Genomic DNA, 20,591 nt, shown 5'->3' on the forward strand with positions numbered 1-20,591 from the left:
CTGGGCCATGGGGGCTATAGTTTGCTCTGGCAGCGCTCAATATATTTAGTCATCTCTTCTGAGGTTATTTAAAAATTAAACCTCAGACACCTCCTGTTGTGAGCCTGTTTGTATCCTAAAATGCCACCATATCTTCTGGTGGCCAGAGTTCTTGCCAGTGTGCCTGGGTGGGTGAACGTCAACCCCTCCCCTCCCCAAGCCAGGCCAGCTCCGGCTGGTGGGTCAGGCCCAAGCCTTATGATGCCCTTGTTTTCTGCAAACCTGATGAAATGCCTGTCAGCTCCAACGTTCTTCCTTGATTCTTACTTAGATTCCTTTTATTGTCCCCAATTTCTGAGGCCATGAAATAAGTTTAATAGCCACATAAAACATCATCTTTGATTTTTTTATTTAAAAATTAATAAAGAACTTAATGACAAGTATAATAATTTAATCTCTATATGTAATGCCATGTATACATCTACATGAGGGAACACTGTACGTTTTACCTTGGTTTTGTATCAAAGTTTTTCCTTGAATCTTTCCAAGAGAAGAATCTCCATCTGTTAGTGATGTGTTGCAGTTCAGTTATGAAATGATTTTGACAATATGTTTTCTGTTTTGAACACACTTTAAGTTTTAAGGAGGAATTAGTTTCTCTTCAGAATTCCCTTTTTGGCTCTGACGATTTTAATCTGTTTTTTGGTTTGGTCTAGACTGGTTCGAAACAGTGACATTACCTTGTGTACTAGATGCCACCTCTTGTTTAGACAGATTTGTAATAGTAATTAGAAAACTGCTAACACCCTTATTTCAATTAACTGAGATAGCTGGGATTCTTGAAACATAAGGAAAGATAACTTGTTGGAAACGTTTTTATAACTTCAGTTAAAAACAGTATAAAAATCATGAACCCCATTTTTAAATGTTTAGTCTTCGTGAAACAATTGCACTTTCTTCATGTTACAGGGTGAACTTCCTCATTGTTCTTGCACAAAAATATTTCTCAGTTCTGTTTACTGATATCCAGGGATTTGAACCTCATATAGTGTTTCTGCAAAACGTGTGTGCATGTGTGTGTTTTAAATTAAAGCATACAACTGCGGTATTGTTTGAGTAGCCCCCAGAGAATGTTTACACAATACACTCTTCGTTTTTTTTCAAGGTCCGGTCTAATAACTGATCACTAGGTCCTTGTAGAATGGAAACACTTAGAACTAAAACAGATTCGCTGTTGAGTCGGGAGGAAAATGCATGACAAGAAGTAGCTCCAATCTGATAAAAGCAGGTGAGATCCTTTTACCAAGGTTAGCCATTGCGTTTGGCATCTAATCAATGAGGTGTGCATGTCAGCACTCTGCTAGATATGAAACTGCTGGACAGAAACTTCAAGACTAGGTTTTCCTGTATCTTCACAAACTATTCAAAATTGAAGTTGTACAAAAAAAAAAAAGGCAAAGTAAAACCCCTACTTCTGTGAAAATCAAAAAATTGATAGACAAAGTCATTAATAGACTAAGGGATTTGATTTCTATAAAAAGATACTTGCAAAGGTGCAAAGAAATGAGTGAAAAAATAAAGGAACTAAATTTACATTGCAATGTGTAATCAAGAGAGAACTCTAAGTGTTACTGTTGATTTAAAAAATACCTAAAAACATTTGATTCACAGCTTTCCCCTAAGTATGTTGTTTAGTACAACTTACTAATAGGTTAAATGTAGGCGACATTGTCCCTTGGTAGCAGCTAAGCTAAGCACACTGTTTCTCTTTGAGACGGTCAGGTCTTCCACCGTTGTTACAAAGCATAACAAATTGTGTACGATGTCTGGCTGCGCTTACCATGGCGAACAGTGTCTCAGAGGATTGATCCACAAAAACACTGTTTGCCGTGGCACAGAACGCCTGTGATTTATTGGTGGTTGTGTTATCCATCATGTATCTCTATGTGTGTTCTCAAGATTCTTGCCAGAATATATCATTTGGCCTTTGGGTACCAAAAGATTAAAAACGAGATCTAAGAAAGCTTAGTGTCCAATAGCTCTGACCCTGTCTACTTGCAGTGATTAAAGGCATATCCTGACTTTGGGGGACTCCTGGCTGCTGGCCATTTGGAAAATGAGCAGTAAACATGTCGTTAAGTCTGGAGATGAAAAGGATGCTAAATTTGAGGTGTCAATGTGACACTGAGATGTGGTCACTTGGCTTAGCGCTATAGCACATGAAGGCAAATATACATATAGTCACATTTTAGAGATTATTCATGGTCTCCGACCACTTGAAAAAATTGTGCTTTCTCCGGAATTTGATGTGCTGAAAATTGCACTCGCCCCTGCTTATTTGCAAAATGAAACATAAAAATGAAGTCCTTTGCAAACATAAGGCTTGCTTTTTCTTCTCATTATTAAGAAAAAAAATCAAGGCTTGAAAATAATTATGAGTTACAGCTGTGTACAGGGTGACAGCCTGCCATCTTGCAGATCGGGAGTGGGGGGAAATTTTTACTTATCATCTTTGACTATGTAAGTTTTGTTTCAGATTTTACATCCCACATCAGTGAACTGCAAAGAACAGCTGGCAAGGAGTGACACGGAATACCTTGCTTCTGTTACTTATCTGTTGGTACAAAGGCCTTTTTGGTACGCAGGGCGAGAAGCGGGAGATGCCTGACTTGGCACCATAGTTCCCTCGATCCTATTCGTTTTGGAAAAGTATTGACTTAAACTGCAGTGGGTTCTAAAGACGGCCTTGAGACTCCAGACACCGTGAGTGTTAAAGGAACCAGAGTTTCCATCTTCCATGCTTTTTAGATTCAGTTTTGGATTTTTGCTTGGGAGTTGAGGAGTAAGTCTCCTGAGAGTAAGGCGAAGGTATGACCTGAGTTTCCTCAATAGGGTGGAGTTTTCTCAGAACTGGCTGGAGTTTGTCTTCTTGCTGCTTAAAATCCAGCTCCACACTAGAAAAGGGAGAGAGCAAAGAATTTAGCATTTCATCTTTTCCATACTTAATGACAGCAAAAGCCGGCAACATCCTACCATGCTCATGATCAGTGTTTGTTTATAATGTAATTTTATGCTCTAACAATAGCAATTGGATATACTGTGTTTCAGCTCTACGTCACCGTGAAATATTTCAAACAGGCTTACTTTCTTTGGGAAATAACTTACTTGCTTCTGTAGGTGAATCTTTAACATTGTGTTAATGTGCACAGTTGGTGTATGTATTTGTGGAAATGAAAAATGTGAAATATTAATAACCTCATTGTCCACAGTCTGTTCACATGGGCTTCATGGAATAAAACAGAAAACCAAAAGTTTGAGCGGGCAGGGGTCACCTTTGTACCAAGTGCATAGATGGAGGTCCGTTCCTGTGCAGTGTGTCACAAGAGCAGAGAAAGAGATCTCTCTGATACTCCCACCTAAAACAATTGTGAAAGGAAATGACCTTGGCTGACATTCTTCTTGCAAAGGCTTATCTGTCTGAAAATCTGATAAGGGCCACAGTGCCCAATGCTGGGGAAAACAGTGAGTTCATGAATCAACACCATTGAACGGTCCTCAGTCATTACTAACCACAGTTTCTTTGGGGGAAGCGTGAGGCGTGTTCTGTAAAGACAACGCAGAGAATCACATCACTCAAGCCGTGGCGTGCAGGCACAGAGCCAGTGTGGAAGCACATTTGCCAGCAGTGATGATGTGAGCCTTAGAAGATGGTGTTAAAGAGGATTTTTGAAGGATGTGATTTCTTATAACATTTCTCTGAAAATTGCTGTCAACTTGTCTAGAGCCCTCTCTTTTCTGCATGTCTTTGAAAAGGACCATATTTGATTTTCTAACTTTTAGTTCTAAGAGGTCCCCTTCGCAATTGGGATAGGACCCTGGTCCATGCATCATTTTTCCGTGGTGATCCCTGCTGCGCCTCCTAGGAAGCTCAGTGGTCTGGGCCAGGCCTTGGGAGGATTCCACTCTGTCGTCCTTCCATGTCTGGTCTGGATGCCAGACTAAATGTCAGTAGATTTCAGTAAAGGCTCAGCATTGATGATAATGCATGAGCTCATAACATTTTATAACCAGTGGAACCATAAACCATTTATAAACATGAAATTCTATTGATTTAGAGAACCATTAATCCTAGACAAATTTTGACATTTTGGAAAGACAAAACAGCCAAGCTATATTATGTGGAGTTTTAAAACAAGTTCAAGACCCATCTAATGGGCCATTTCATGTTTTAAATCCACTGTTCCATTTTTCTCATTGTCAAAGACTCTAATATTACTCAAAAAATTAAAAAAAAATTGTCAGGGAAGTTTATGACTAGGGATCTCCTGCTTCCAAAACAAGTTATCCTTTTCCCTTTTTTCACAGAGCCTCTTTGAGTGATGCTCCAATTTATAGGCGGTAGAATAACATCTCATGAATTTAAGTCTTACTAATTCAGACTATGTGGTAATGGAGGCGTAGTTCCTCCTAAGGACAATTGTGAAAAGCTCAGTCTAAGGCTATGCAGCATTAGTGAAATTCGGGGCTCAGTTCTGTGATGTGGTGCACTAGAAGGAATATGGGATTGCTGCCCCAATTCTTCCGCCTGATGCTGGTTTGGGAGTCAGGGGACTCGTTAAACTTCAATTCTTTCACTTCAAGGGGAGGTAATAGTTCCTTCCTTGGCTCTTACTGAATTGTGGTAAAGATCGCTCCCGACCAAAAAATGCCCGTGAAAGAGCCTCCTAAACTCTCAGATGCAATTTAAATATTATTGTGTTATTATTATCTGTTGATCACTAATTTTCATATGGAAACAAGAGCTAAGCAATAAAGATACCTATTAGGGATCTCTTCAACTTGGACGGTTAACAAGGAGAACAAGAGGCTGTCAGTTGAGTCTGTGAATATATGGTATGTCAGCTACAGAAGCGTAGTTTTACCAAGGTACTTCAGTAATATTGGAGGTGTGTTCTCCAGATGGTAACCATTTCAGCAGCCCCAGATTAGAACAGAGAGAAGGTGCTAGCTTCTCCTAGGCTAACAGTACAATTCTGGCTACCTGTAATTATTGAATTCCCATTAAGCAACTACATTGGGAATCCTGTTATTAGCCAATTTATCACACCAAGGAACCATGTAATCACAGAGTAATCTAATCTGGGTTCTCGTTAACAAAATGACTCGACTTTATCTGTCGAGTTGATTCCTGTTTGCACTCCCCGTTATGCTGCCTTGGGAATCCGCAACCAGAGGGAGGTTCCTTGGTGGAAGGCACTTGTGAGTCTGTGAGTGCCCACTTGGAAATACCTGCAGTGGTGGCTGGCAAGGTGACCTTGAGTTCCATCCCCCAGCCCATCTCCCTATCTGTCTGTCATATGTGAGTTTCAGATGGGATGATGCCTGTGCACCAGCCAGGCAGAGTGTGCAGAGATGTGGAGGAATACTGGGCACATGTGGTTCTGGATACTGCTTCCTGCTGAAGGACTTTTCTTGGGGAAGGAGCACACCAAGCCTCTAGCTAGAGTCTGATATACCAGGTCTTTGGGTAGAGTCTGACACACCAAGCCTCTAGCTTGAGTCTGATATACCAGGTCTTTGGGTAGAGTCTGACACACCAAGCCTCTAGGTTGAGTCTGTCTCTGGATTGAGTCTGAAGTAGAAACGTGACCGGAGCAGGCAGCATCGGATGGTTAGCAGTCTGGCCAACTCTGGCTGACGCTGAACAAAGGTCCCTTTAGTCTTAACAGTTAATGGTCAGAAGACAGTAACACCTGCTCTTCTGGTCAGAGTATTGGACTTGGAGAAACGCTGCCAGGTGGTGTTCCAGGACACTTCGACTCCCCTGCACGCAGACCTCCCTCTGTGTGGGAGACAGCAGTTTGTCCAGATAGTGCCTGGGGGCCTGCCTGGTGGAGGATGGCTCTGGCTTCAGCTTCCCCTTGATGCTGCCTGGCAGACCTGTGGTAGGAGTGGTGCTTGCCCTGCCTGAGGCCACATCTTTGTCTGCTGCTACCTGCTTCGTGGATGCCACGTTGTCCCCACCCAAAGCCCTTTTCTGGGCTCATGGCATGGCTGGCACTTCTTGGCCCACTGCTTCTCAGGTCCACATAACGTCCCTGTTGTCTGACCACTGCTTCTCAGGTCCCCATAACGTCCCTGTTGTCTGACCACTGCTTCTCAGGTCCACATAACCTCCCTGTTGTCTGACCACTGCTTCTCAGGTCCGCATAACCTCCCTGTTGTCTGACCACTGCTTCTCAGGTCCGCATAACCTCCCTGTTGTCTGACCACTGCTTCTCAGGTCCACATAACCTCCCTGTTGTCTGACCACCTCCCACAAGGTTGTCCAATCCATCGTTTCTTATTTGGTTTTCGGAATAACCACAAATAATTACTGGTCTCTATATTATTTGCCTGCATCTTCCCAAATGCTGGCACCATAACCAGGGATGGCAGACCCTCATCCTCTTTCTGTTCCCAGCAGCTACAGCAGGGCCTGGGTCATGGCAGTTGCCTAAGTAATATTGTTAGAATTAAAGAAAGAGAGCAGAGACTTAAAAGGCAAATTCTGGTCAGGTGCAGTGGCTCACGCCTGTAATCTTGGCACTTTGGGAGGCCAAGATGAGCAGATGACTTGAGATCAGGAGTTTGAGACCAGCCTCGCCAATATGGTGAAACCCCATCTCTACTAAAAATACAAAATTTAGCCAGGCGTGATGGTGCACTTCCGTAATCCCAGCTAGTCGGGTACTGTTGAATGGAACTGTCACCTGGTTCCATTCTATCTGAACTGATCAAAGATCCTGAAGCATTTTCTGCAAAACACACCCCAGGATCTTTTTGGAGCCTGGCTCCCATGCCTCGATCCCCTCCTTCCCATCTTCTAGGATTCTGCAGTAAGATCTTGGGTAGGGCAGGTGGGGCCACCAGGGTCTGCCTGTGAGTGGCCAGCTGCCACTGCCACTGTCGCTGTGCTAAGGGAGAGCATGAGTGCTACTTTATCCCCTCTTCACTTTCCTGTGGACAGAAGGTGGAGGTCTAGGCTGATGCTTTCTGGGTGATGTTTGTTCTCAGCACCGTCAAGGTACCTGGCCTTGAGACATGCTGTGTGGCCCTGCTTTCCCAGAACGGCGCCAGCGCAGGGGCTCATCCTGCAGCCACACAGGCAGACGGGAAGTCAGGCTCCAAACCCTGTGTTTTCTCGGGACTCCTGGGGCTTTGCACAGGCACCCTGTGACCCTGTGCTCCCTTTCCAGCAGCTCAGCGGGCAGAAGGGCGTGGGTGGTGCTGCTGCCTCCTGCTGGAGGGATCTGGTATTTGTAATGCATGGGCAGGGGCGTGTCCATGTCCTGAGGAATTCTTACTCCTTGGGAGGAGGGGCAGCCTGGAAAAAGTCCTGATTCTTGAGGTTCAAAGCATGAGTCTGAAGCGGCTGGAGCCAGACCACCCTTACCTGTGCCAGGTGTTCTGTCCTGTAAACACCTGAGTCAAATACAGGCTGCAGATTTTGCTGGGTGAGAAGGGAAGATCCCTGGACAGCTGGGGATGTTGACAAGATGCGAATCCCTGGAACTGTGGGGATTGACCTTTGCAGCCCTCTCCCTGCCTGCATCCCCATTCTCCCTCCGGATAAGGGAGCCATCCACCCTAACACTCTGTGCCCTGGGGCTGGGGCGCCCTTGCTGTGCTCTTGGTAACTCCCTGTGATGCATGATTAAAGCAACTGAGAGTAGATTTAATTTAGTGGTTGGTCTTTTCCTTTTTAAAGTGAAAGTTTTAAGTGTGGGGACTTCTTACAACATGATTATTCGGTACATTTCCAAACAAAGAAGAGTCTGCCCCACATCCCGGCTGCTCTCCCCCGCCTGCACCCAAGCTTTATTTTCTTCCCAGAGACTGCTTAGGCTTCGTAGTAACACTTCTCCCCGCCGCCGCGTGTGATTTGCAGAGCACCGTCGTTCTTGCTTCTCCAGCTTATTCTCTGTTTGTCTCATGCTCCTATAAATACTCAGGCCCTGCCACAGTTTCTTTAGCAAGCTGTCACGGAATCCTCAAGATAATTTAAGAGGAACACATTTTTAAAAGTCGCCTTCTTCAGTCACCCATGTGTATCAGTTAAGAGTTAAAAGCAGGAGAGTCTGGTGCCCTGGAGCTTGCTTGTTTTCTGGAAGGGAAGAAAATCCTTACTCTTTGGGGTCACCAGCCTTGACAGGGCCATGTGGCTTGGTGGCCAGCAGGTCAGAGGCCTCTGCCTTGAATCCTCTTTGAATTAGATCTTAGAGTCTCCCCAGTGCTAACCGTGGCTCTGCACTGACTCACACTCTGCCACTGTGGATAAATCACCTCACCTTGGGGACCTGAGCTTCCCTGGCTGTGAAATGACGGCTGAGATGTGCTCCCGCTTTGCAAGGGGGTCTCTTGGAACAAGGCCTAGGCCCAGGAAGGCAGGCACACCAGGATGTGGGCTGGCTTTTATTGTGTAACTTTGGATAGGACCAGTCATGTCACCAAAGCACAACAATTTATGTGAACTGAAGTTGGTGCCAACTTGTCCAGAGGAAGCTGAAAGTTAGGGTCCAGATCCCAGGTCTGACTCTCCCTCTGGCATGTGAGGTGAATTTAGGGAAGTCCTTTCTGGGCCCTGGTTTATGTATGTGACCCTGGCCACCTCTCTAGGCAGTAGAAAAACCAGGATCCCAAATATTTGTTGTTCTCTTCTGAACACATCTCTGTGTGCAAATCCAAGGGGTACTGGAAATCCAGCATGTCCAAAACCAGATCTTTCCCCCAGCCTGCACCTCTGTCCTTCCACACTCAGCCTGCAGCCCCCGTTCATCCCCAGGATGACTGCAGACCCTGGAGTCAAGCTCAACTTGCTGCTCCTGCCTCTGCATTGCTGGGTTGAGTGGATTTACCCTTAAGAACACCCAGTATCCTTCCTCTCTGCCCACCTTCCACTGCTCTAGGCCAGAACTCCAGCAGTTTTCTCCTTGGCCATTGAAACAGCTAAGTCTCCCTCACTCTGCATTCTCTCTCACACCAGTTACCAGAGTCACCTTAGGAAAACTGGCAAACTCCTTTCTCAGATTCCTGCGTGTCCTTCAAAACCTAGGTGACACGTCAGCCAATTTTTCTGTGGATTTTCTAGAATAACGAAATCCACCCTCCCTCCTGCCTCATCCACACACCTGTGGGATGAGTTGCTGCTCTGGCAGCATTCTCTCCAGGTTTCTATGGGAGCTTGTCTCCTGTGGGATCGTAGCTGTTTTCCCCAGGTCTGTGAACTAATTGAGGGTTGGACCGTATATAATTAATCTCTGTCTGCGGTGCATTTAGCACAGTGCCGGCTCCGAACGTGCTCTATTTGTTGAATTGCCATAAACTCATGAGCTGAACCAAGTCCTCTCACTTCTAATCTCAGCAAAACGCTACCACCCTATTTTCTGTTTTCATTTTAAATTTATACATTTGTATAATTCTGTTCTGTCTATATAATTTGTTATATACTATTCCCATATTATATACCTATATTATATATATTATATATGGATTTCATCCCAATAGTTTAAAATATCAGTAATTTGTAGTTACTAGCTTTTCAACACTTTGAACGTAGAAATGATTTGCCATAATTTTGTATCCTTCCTTTATCACTATTTTACATAGTAGGTACATTAATCAGTGTTTATGGTAGCACTGTCAGGCGTAAAATATCAGAATACATGGCTAATCAATCATATTAACACTCAAGCTATGAGATCTGTCCCCTTTTCCTGGTACACTATGACAAGGAAATTATGATTACGGCTTTTTTAAAAAGCATCCGCCAGATATCCCAGCTGTATATTTTACGACGAAGGATCCTAAGTCGTAGTCAGACTCTGAGCTGAGCTTTCTGAATGCGTCTTGGATGTCCTCCCTGACCAATACTGAAGCTGCATCCTGGGTGCCCGTCTTGCCTGAACACTCTCTGAAGTGCACACGCTGCTCTGGGGCCTAAGCCTCATCTAGGCACCTGGATCTGAGGGCAGGGCAGATGCACAGGGATCAGAGAACCTGGCCTCCCATAAAATGGTGCCACCAAGGAGCAGAGGCAGGCCCATGTCATTTGGATAACCTCTGCCCATCCTAAGTCCTCCATGAGGAAAGACACCACATGACTAACAGGGGTGCCACATGTCTATTAAACATATGTTATGCCATCTCCCTAGGAAGCCAGGAAGAAGGGACATGATCATGGAGGGGTCAGTCCTTTCTGAGAGATAGCCTGCAGTACGCTGCTGTTCCTGACCTCAGCAAAGAGCAGCCTGTTTTCCAACTTTTGGCAGAAACTGCGTCATAACTGCATTGAAAAGGAGATGATGCAAGGCTGTCCTGTTCTAAGCTGGTTCTGTGAATCCCTCATGGCCAACCCAACCCTGAGTGGGCTCCCATGACCGGGACCATCATCTTGTCTGCCCTTCTCCTTTTTTTTTATTGAGATGGAGTTTTGCTCTTGTTACCCAGACTGGAGTGCAATGGCGCGATCTTGGCTCACTGCAACCTCTACCTCCTGGGTTCAAGCAATTCTCCTGCCTCAGCCTCCTGAGTAGCTGGGACTACAGGCGTGCACCACCATGCCCAGCTAATTTTTGTATTTTTAGTAGAGATGGGGTTTCACCTTGTTGACCAGGATGGTCTTGATCCCTTGACCTCGTGATCCACCCGCCTTGGCCTCCCAAAGTGCTGGGATTATAGGTGTGAGCTACCACGCCTGGCCCTGCCCTTCTCCTTTTGAAGATGGAAGTCCTTATGTCTACAGAGCCCGGTGACATCTTGGGCTCCCAGTGTTGGAGTGAAGGCTACAAAGCCACCCTACCCCCAGGGCCACCAGCCTGGAGCTCTGGTTTCTATATGTGGTCAGGGGCTCCCGCTCCATCCTGATACCCACTGAGAGCTTCGTCTCCACTAAATGCAGCAATGACAGTTCTTTTCACACACGAAAACCATTAGCTCCTTGTGTGTATTGTCTGGTGTCACCAGTGACTGGCCTAAATGCAAGCCTGCACATTCCTGCAGAAGGTCACTTCTCTTAACAGGTTCTTCCAAGATGCCTTTCTCTGAGGAAGAGCCTGCCCCAGGGACCCTGCACCACTGAATCCCCTAGCCGTGCTATTCCCCATGGAATTTCATACGACCCAGCTCTGGACAACGTGGCAAGGACTGCATTCTGTATTTAGCCCTACAAAAATCTCCATATTCATCTAAAAATGAATTATATTTATCTTCCCATGAAACCGACAGCATAGCCCCCTCGTGCTGTTTTGGACATTGGTAAATGCCTCCTTAACTTTAACCTTGGGTTATAACCCATGGCTGGGAATTTGGTATGATTAGCCTTTCTCTGCTGAATAAATTGTAACTGATGTTTTACAAACAATATGTTGAAATGAGTAATCAGTTTTACAGCATCTGAATCAGAGAATTTAGGTGTTACTAAACATTAGTAAAAATGACTAAAACCTACATCTGTACCTATTATACTCAGGTAACATAAATAATATATTTTTAGATTTCAAATAGAAAAGAGTAAGCTTGGATTATTAGCTTTGGGAATTTTCAAGAAGAATTTGAGGTCTGTCAAAATCATTCTTTTTTTCCCGACTGCATTAAACAAAAATATTTCCTTAACCCAGAATAACGCTGTGTAAGATGTTATCCAGGGATTCCTTTCTGTCATCTTCCCACCCTGTCACTCATCAGAAATACGAGGAACAGGGCATTAAACGTTAGCCAAAAGGTGAATTTCCCGCACCTCAGTTCAGGCTGCTAAAGAACTTAATATGCACAAGTGGTGGTCACTGAAGCTGGACTGGACAGGCCACTTCCATGAAGAGATAATTGCTGAACGACAAAGGCTACAGAGACTCCACTCCAAGTGGGCTCTGGACGGGCTGGAATTGGCACAGATTCTGCATACAAATGCAATTACCACTCTTCACAATAGGCCTCCGTCAGTCAGGAGGCGCCAGGTTCTGCCTGCTGTCTTGGTTGTGCCGTACCCTGACCATCTCTCTTTTTTCAATACACACAGGATCAGTGAAGTGCCAGTGTGCCTGACTCTATCCAGAACTCTTTGCACCTTCTGCTTTGTGGTCTTCTTGGTGATGCAATCTATTACCAAGGATGGTTTGAGAAAATGCATCCCATTGCTTTTGTGAGTTCTTCATTCAGTCTCATAATATGAGCTATTTTCCTCATCTTTCCTGAAATCCTCCAGTCATTTGGAGAAAGACCTTGCATTCTTTCGGAGCTTCCTACTTGAGAAGCAGTCTAAGATTCTGCTTGACGGGGAATTTCTCCAGCTGCTCTAAGGGGGCGGTGTTCACAGGTCTTGAGGTTTCCCTTCTACCCTTGGGGATGCTCTGGCTGTTTCCCCCCTAGTTCCTGCCAGTTGTTCCTAACTCTGTAGCCTGGAAGGCCCTAGAGAGCCCATCTAAATCCCCCCTAACATGGCCCCCTCCACAATTGTCTTGTTTTCTTTGGTGTCTGCTTTGCTGGGTCAAACACCCTGGCTTCCTTCACCTCTTCCTCACCTGTCTTTTACATCCTTGCACCCGTGGCTCCCACCTTCAGTACAGAGGGCTCCCTCTCGCTGCAGCTCTGTCCTGGCTCTTATCTCGGGGTCTCAGGGTCTCAGGGTAAGGGGCATGCATGGAATTGTCTTCACCAGCTTCACACTCCTCCCAGTCTCCCAGTGCCTGGTACAGAGCTTGTCTCTTTGGAGTTCCCTTGAAAAATACCTGTTCAATCAATGCCCATCAGCTCCCTAAACGGAAGGGGCTCCGGCATTTCTATCAAAGTGGTTGTTTAAAACTCCACCTGTCCTTGACCGTCACGGATCATATCGATCAGTGAAAGCATGGCATACACGGCAAGGCATTTCACAAGCTCCCCCTCTCTATGGTGGCAGACAAGTGGCACGGAGTCCTGTGGCATCCCCATCCAGTCAGGGTCTGAGCCCACTCATTGATCCGCCGCAGAAAGATTAGTGTCACTTGAGGCCACTTTGTGTGGTGGCTGTGATGGTGCAGAAATGAGGCAGGCACAGCATGCTCCAGGAGGCTGTGGTCACTCAGGGCTTGCAACTAATGGTAAGAATTCTACCACTTTACAAGAAGACTCTAAATTCGGGGAAAGATGCTATTTAATTAATCTGAGTCAGAATTCCTGTTATCTTTTAAATCTTGCATCTCCAAAAGCCTTTGGATTGCAGTTGGCACATGTCATTTTCATGAAAATGTACAAATGGGAATGCAGGCCATTTTGCTGCAGTATTATTTTACAAATTAACCATTTCAGTCAAGGAGAGAATGGCTGGTTTGCCGGATGTGTTCCTTTCTGAAACAACATCTGAACAAAAGGTGACTCATCGGTGGTGTGACTCATCAGATTAGTCTGACAAAGGAATTACCAAAATAGGGCTGGACAGAAAAAATCTCAACTGCTTATGAGCAAAGATTATATTAGTAATTTATCCATAAAACATTTTCTGAAATAATTACAGCACATTTTGACAAGAAATATGGAAGATAAGCCTGAAAAGTTTTACTCAAGAAAACTGAAAGTCAAATCTCTTTTAATCTTCTTTCATGCTGAGATGGTTTTAATTAGAGTATCACACTTGGTCTAGATCACAACTCAAGTGATGTCTGTCATCTTAGGAAAAAATGTAAGTGTCCGCCATCTCAAAATCCTTCAAAAATACCACTTGTGGTACTTGGGGTTTCAGTGGTCTAGGAGAAGGCTCGTCGATCCTCTGCCGAAGCGTTGCTCAGCTCTGACTAAATAGATTTGCCAGTAAAGGAGAGGGTGTTTTCAGTTGAGAAATGCCTTGTGACTCTCCACACTTTTACCCTTCTGCACACTCTCTCTTGAAGCCCATAGTTCCATCCCTTGCATAACTGTAAAAAGCAGTTCCTGGGATTTTAGATCTGGAAGGGACCTTGATGATCCCTTAGTGCAACCCCAGAGGACCTGGAGACTGGACAGACGCCCGCCCAAGAGAGAGGGCAGAAGCTGAGCCCCAGCCTTGCAGGCACGCGGCAGGCTCTCACGGGCTCATTTCCTAACCTGTCACTTGTTCTGGTGGTTTCCTCCCCCTGAAATTGCATCAAGACCTTTTGTCCTTTGGATGCTTTTTTCTAGTCCTCTGTATTTCCACGACAGAATTATTTTTCATAGAGAAATATCTCACCTCCCGTGGCCAAGGCACACATTTATTACAGGGCCGTGTTGCTAAAGCCTCAGGCAGCCAGGCCTTGAACACAGGACTCTTTTCATCTCCCTGGGCCAGGCATTACTGGAAACACGGTGGATAGCTATGCTGCTAGGAGAGGGTCATTTGGTTTCGAGTGAAAAGCAGTGTTTGAATGCAAGAAAGGCAGGGTCAAATTCATTGTCCTCCAGGGCATTCAGCCTTCCAGAAAGCAGGGTATGACAGATAGCTGGCAGCTAGGATGCCCCCACGTGTTCTCAAGCCTCTGGGACAGCCACAGGCATGTGGCATTCTAAGATTTCTTTATTTTGAAATTCCTTTAAGCTACCCAATCCCAGGGTGGTCCAGGCATCCCATGGTGTGTATGGAGAATGGTGGTATAGGGATTCACAGGAAATTCCTCAACTCCTAGATTCAGGCCCTTGCACCTAAGAGCCAGGCTTTGATCAGACCGCAAGGACTCTGACCTGAGCTGCACTCTCCCCTGCTGCTGGGACTGTCTCTCTACAGATTCGTATGCAGGAATTCAAGGAGGACTTGCCTGCAAGTTTTCATGGCGAGGACAAGACATGGACTTGGATTCATAAAGCCTTGAAAAGGGAGCCTCTGGCTCCCTTTGAGTCTAGACTTCTGAGGTGCTGTGGCCACCCATCTACACTGCTACAGGGTCACCTGAATAAGTGATTTCTCCTGGCCAAGGACTCACTGGGTTCTGAACACTTTTCTACCAAAGAAACTTCTTAAAGAAAGTTTTGACATTTGGGGGTTGACTTACAGGGCTGACTGCAAGCTGAGAAGTCATCCAGCTCAGTCCCCATTGCTCATCCTCCCCTTTCTCTTTGCTCAGTGGGACCCTGAGGGAAGTTACCTGTCCCTGTGTATCAGCAGCTCTCAGCCACCAGGGCAGGATCAGACAGACCCGAGGCTTCCCAGAGCCAGTCCAAGTATCTGTTCCTCCTAGTAATCCAGTCTTTGGTAGTCAGATAGGATTACGGAAACCCTCTTACCTGACAGATGAACGACAGACTAACCACATGGCCTGGTCCTTCCATGATATAAGTGGTGCACTCATGACGCTGGGACCCTTAACTAACTGACTTCTCTGTCGTTGGCCTGTGACCCTCTGTTCTTACTTCTCAAGCTTCATGCTTACCAAGAGGATGCTAGATTTGTTCCTGGACCTGTTTATACAATTAGTACTCACGATTGAAATGCTGGAGTTACTGAATGGTATGCAAACCGGTGAGGCATGAGAGGATAGTCATTGCTGTGAGTTCAATGCTTTGGAAAGAGTGGGGTGCCACAGAATCTTGAGTGAAAAAGGTAGGGACAGGCCAAGTGTGGATCCAGAGGATTCTGACCTCAGATTCTGCCACAGGACTTTGCTCCCCTCTAGAGACAGGAAAATTGGTATGGCTCATGGTTGGTAACTCGGAATCATAGTGGGGGTGCCCACATTCAAAGAAAACATCTGGGCCTCACCTCAAAAGGCTGCCATAACTTGAAATCATATAAATGTTAAGATTTCAATTAATGTGATTCAAATTAAAAATAACATGTTTGAGTTAGGTACCTGTCACTTTTTATGATTTCCCCATTGATTTTTTCAATTAATGGACCAGAAGTGAGCTTTCACTCCCTTAATCATCTCTTCCTGCAACCTCACAAAGCTCTTATCCTACATAATAACCACCATAAGAGTAATTGTTAAACTTTAATTATTTCCATTATAACGTGATAGGGAATTTAGGAAACAGCATTTTATGAGCTCTGTATGTTCAACTTGGTAGTCATAGTGCAGTCTTTATTTGAAAAGTTCATTTCTTGAGTTTTGCACTAGTTTATTTCACTGACAGGACTCAATGAAATAAAGGCTTTGGGAGGCATTGGGAGTCCAGCCGAAATGCTACTCTGCAGACTGCCCTGGGACCTCCTTGCTAAGCCTTCCAGGGTAACTTCTGTTTGCAGCAAAAGTTTGGCTGTTGTAGCAATGTTTTGCCATTGTGACCACTTTCTCAAAGGGAGTGATTTTAAAAATCAGGAAAAAGACATCTAAAACTCCATTTTTCCTCAAATACCACCTCGTCCAGGATGCATCTCCCATTTATACAGGGGTGACAGTCAGGTCTGCGGGCTACAGAGGGCCACATCTCTATTCAGTTTCTGAAGATGCCACCAAAATCACCCGTCTGTAAAATCACTGCATCTGCAGTACAAGTTCTCCGTGAGCCGTCCTGCATTTTCCCTGTTCGTATGAGATGGCCAGAGTGATCAGTGTCTCACCCTCTACCTAGTGAGTCCTCCTAAATCTTGGCAAATTCCTGTGGTGCTTGGTCGCTCAGTTCTTTTAGCATGTGGACCAGTGGCTGATGTGTTGGGATTCCTTTAGAGTAATCGTTGAGCCAATTCAAAACAGTGACCACTGAAGTAATTCCTGAAAAGACAGATTTCTGTCCTTCACAGACTTGTTCAGTCAAGTCTGTGATGTCACTTTTTATAGGAGTTCTGGATTGATAGCTAAATTCATTTAAATTATTTCAGTGATGTTAGACAGTGTTCTAATACTTTTTTTTTTTGATCACCCACAGAATGTTATGTAGGTTTAGGCTGAACAGCTCATTCTCTGAACCTACCCTGGATGTCCTGACTCACTGTTGCTTGGTTGTGTTAAAGACTGTATGAGCTTTAGCTTCCAAAGTAACAGAAGCTGAACTCTGAGGATATGCCGGGCTATCTACACTCCACACTTCCTACCGTACTGATGTTAGTGAAGGGTTATTTTATGTCAGCCTTCTAGTCCTTCACTGTTGATTCAAAATTCCCCTTTGCAGTATGAATGGAGTGAAAAGTTTCCCATGAAGCAAACTTCTCCGATCTGTTGCTATCACTGAGTTTCTAATTTGGAGGAATTGTTGAAAAAAGGCCTATATGGATGCCTCATTTTAACCTCCTCTTTGGCTATTGCCAAGAATAGTCAGCAGCTTGGTGTGCCATGCTAGGCTGCTACAGGGGCCCCTCTTCCCTGCCTGCTGCCAGGAGGCCTGACCAGTCTGTGTGTGCCTCTTACGAGACTTTAAGGCTGGGGTGGTTTCAGTAAGGTAGGCTTTTTCAACCTCAGCACTGTTGACATGTGGGACTAGATAGCTCTTGTGGGGGCTGCCCTGTGCAGGCAGCAAAGGATGTCAGTAGCATTCCTGGCCTCTCCCTGCTAGATACCAGTGGCAGCTACTCAGTTGTGGCAACTGAAAACGTCTTTCTCCAGACTTTACAAATGGGCCATTGGTTGAGAACCTCTGCGGTAAGGAATGTGCTCATGTGGCCTTCGGTACATCTCCACCTTGTGGTTTCTTCTACCTGCTCCCAGATAAAGTCTCCAGGTGACCCAGCCTTCCTTTTAAGGAACCTGGGCCCTGTCAGGGATGCTCTATCTGGATCGGGGAGGTGTGGATGGTCAGATCTAGGATCTCCCTTGAACCCTAATGGGTCCAAGATTGTGTAGCCTCAAGCCTTTTTGCTCTCGCCATGTCTGTTCTTAATGCAGAGGACAGCAACCGAATAACTTTTTAGAGGGTGTTGTGGTTCGGTCATTGTTTTTTGATAACTTGGCTGGCCGATCACTAAAATTAGTCTAAACTTTAAAAAAATGAACTTACTCATAACATTTCTCACTGCTTTTGTATTTTGTTTGTGAAAAATTACATTTCCAAAAAGAAAGATCGCAATCCTTCTTAAGGTTTTGACCATATCTTAAAATCCAAAATCACTGGTGATGAAAGCCTAACACAGCGCTTCCTGCTGGCAGTTTCTGCTGTATTCTTGTTGATGTCAGTTATATGAACAAACTTCACATTTAAAAAACGCAAGGAACAACTTGAGGAGCTCTGGAGAAGGGATTCTGCCCCGAGTCAGGCCACTGGCACAATCCTTGAGAGTTCCCAGGAAATAAAACTGCACATTTGGTGTGAGCAGCCCAGGTCTTTCCATGGTATTCCTAGCACATATGATGTGGTTTCTAGCCTTTGATCTATACCCTCTGAAGGGCCTATATTTTACAGCCTTTCCAGAACACACAGCTCAGGGCTCATGGCTATTGATTCCAAGGGAGCAAGCCATCAAACTTATACCAATTCTTGAAACCACTAAGATACATTTGCAAGATAAATGGGTTCAAGCGCTCCCATATCCCATGATTCTATACTTGCGTTGAAGTAGAGTTAGCTTAGAATTACAATCAAGTAAGGTCCTTCACTTCTTGTCTGATAGAATCATCCCAGCATGGCCCCAGATTGTTCTTGCATTTGTGGGTAAACATCATTTGTCACTCGTAATAAGAAAGTGGGAAGAGGAGAACGTTAACATACCTATAGATAATACATGCACTGTTCCTGCATGTGTCACAATTAGCTGTGTCTTGCCCCGTCCGATATGAAAGCCTACAAGATAAGAACAGGAGAGCATTACAAGCGGTGGCTGGGGGTTACTGGCTTTATAGAGCAGATGCCTCAAATCAGATGCCTTCCCAATGCCAAGCTCATCATGGTCACGGAAATTGATGAATGCGTGTTTCCCAGTTTGCTCCTGTCTCTGCTTTCATTGTACAAAACCAGTGTAACACCTATAGCTAAGATGATATTTAAATTAAATTAGAAGTGAACATCAGCTCCTGGATGAAGTAAATAATATGATTTTGTTATAAGCACAGGGAATTTGGGATGTTTCAGTGCAGCTTTATGGTGTTTTAAAAAAACTTTGAGGAAAAAACAACCACAGACACATATGCTGACTCCATGGCTTGTGTGTGCTCTACCTCCCCCTGTCCTGCTGGAACAGGGGCTGGCAAAGCACGGACTGAAGGTCAGAACCTGCCACTGCCTGTTTTTGTTCAGCAAACTAAGCATGGATTTTATGTTCTGAAGTGCTTGGAAAAAGAAATTGAAAACATGTAATATTTGTGACACATGAAAATTATCTGAAATTCAAATTTCAGGGTCCATTAATAAAGCTTTTATTTCTGATGATAAAAATGGTGAAACTTTTAAGTGAAAATACCTATTTCTAGTATCCTTGATTTTGCCTCTTGGTCTGCAAATCCCAGAACATTGACTCTCTGGCTCTTTAGAGAAAAAAAATTGCCTCGCCTTATGTTGGACCGTCTGACTGCCATTGTCATAACTTCTGAGTTACTTTCCCTGGCTTATTCTCTGGTGAGTTCTGTCAGCCTCCCGAGGCCAGGCAGATTTTGGCCTTTGTTGGGGAGGTTGCTAATTCTCCCCCAGTTAAAAAATAATAATCTTGGAGTCTTTCTGTAGTATGTTGTTGAAGGCTGTATAGACTTAAAGGTTTGATGATTAGAATGTTCTGGACCAGTCTGGAGCTGCTTTGACTGTATCTTGGTCCAGTCACCCAGGAACAGGAGGGGGATGTTTTATGCTTTCACAGTTCCTCCTGTTTCAGCCAGCCTTTCCTCTGACATTTTTAACATGCAGATGTGTATTTTCTGAATATTATTTTGTGTTCAGGCACAGACATGAGAACCAGAATGTTAAATTTGTGGCAGGAGAAAAGCTTCCATCTGAATTGGCGTTTAAACACTTTGGGGGCAAATTTGCATGTATAGGAGTCACTCACCAGAGTAACAGTGTGCACAGAAGGTCTTCTGTCAACATCGCTAGTCAGTATTTTTTATCCCCTTCGCTATGTAAACTTCTCTGCATCATGGGTTTTAAATTGAAAATAAGTTTTGTTTTCCTCATTATGTTTTGATACATAAACATTTGACAAAAGGATTGTCTGTGATGTACAATGATTGTCTCAGTGGGCTTGGGAAACCCAGACATGACCTCTCAGTTCTGTGCAGTTCGTTGATCAGCTGACCATATTCTGCTCCAAAGTGCTGCCACACACTGCCTATGATTCATTATATTTGAACCAGAGTTGGAATTGCACTATGGCTGCCTCTGTCGTCTTTCCATTATCACCTCCCACATTGGGCATCTTCAGATCCCCACAGCTGGACTTTCCATTCTCCTGTTGGCTTTGTCAGGAGAGAGCGGGATGAATAGCCTGTGTCCTATTCCCACCCCTTGTTTCTCATCAGACACGGTGATTTTTCAGTCCTTACCCCTTTCTTCCTGATGACAAGCCCCAAGAATGCATTCTTCCTGCACCTTCCCACCTGGCTCCAGATTTGTGCACCCCATGCCAAGGCTCTTCCACATCATGACATCACCCTTCTCCCTTCTCTCTTGCCCTATATAGACTTACAGCCTTTCTCCATCAGCTGATTCTACTGGAGCTTGGCTCTAAGTTCAGCGCTGACCAGGGTCATTTTGCACAGTGAAATAAGTGCCATCCTTGAGCTCAGGTGCTATCA

General features: G+C 44.8%; 2 protein-coding genes across 6 annotated transcripts in view; one reads left to right on the forward strand and one right to left on the reverse strand.

Moving 5' to 3' along the window:
- The window catches only part of DOCK1 (dedicator of cytokinesis 1), a 543,687-nt gene that overhangs the window by 221,966 nt on the left and 301,130 nt on the right, over window positions 1–20,591 (forward strand). The gene's annotated exons all lie outside the window — the stretch shown is intronic.
- INSYN2A (inhibitory synaptic factor 2A) overlaps window positions 372–20,591 on the reverse strand; it is a 60,660-nt gene continuing 40,440 nt past the window's right edge. The window contains exons 3-4 of one of the 2 annotated variants that reach the window (XM_002756710.6): window positions 18,580–18,651; window positions 372–2,933 (exon numbers count right to left, since the gene is read on the reverse strand). In XM_002756710.6, coding sequence (XP_002756756.2) covers window positions 2,750–2,933; window positions 18,580–18,651 — 256 coding nt within the window. In that variant the 3' untranslated portion in view covers window positions 372–2,749. The remainder of the gene's footprint in view (window positions 2,934–18,579; window positions 18,652–20,591) is intronic. The other variant, XM_035269475.3, reaches the window with a different exon arrangement.

Source organism: Callithrix jacchus, chromosome 12 (genome assembly GCF_049354715.1).
Source record: "Callithrix jacchus isolate 240 chromosome 12, calJac240_pri, whole genome shotgun sequence".
Taxonomy (NCBI): Eukaryota; Metazoa; Chordata; class Mammalia; order Primates; family Cebidae; genus Callithrix; species Callithrix jacchus.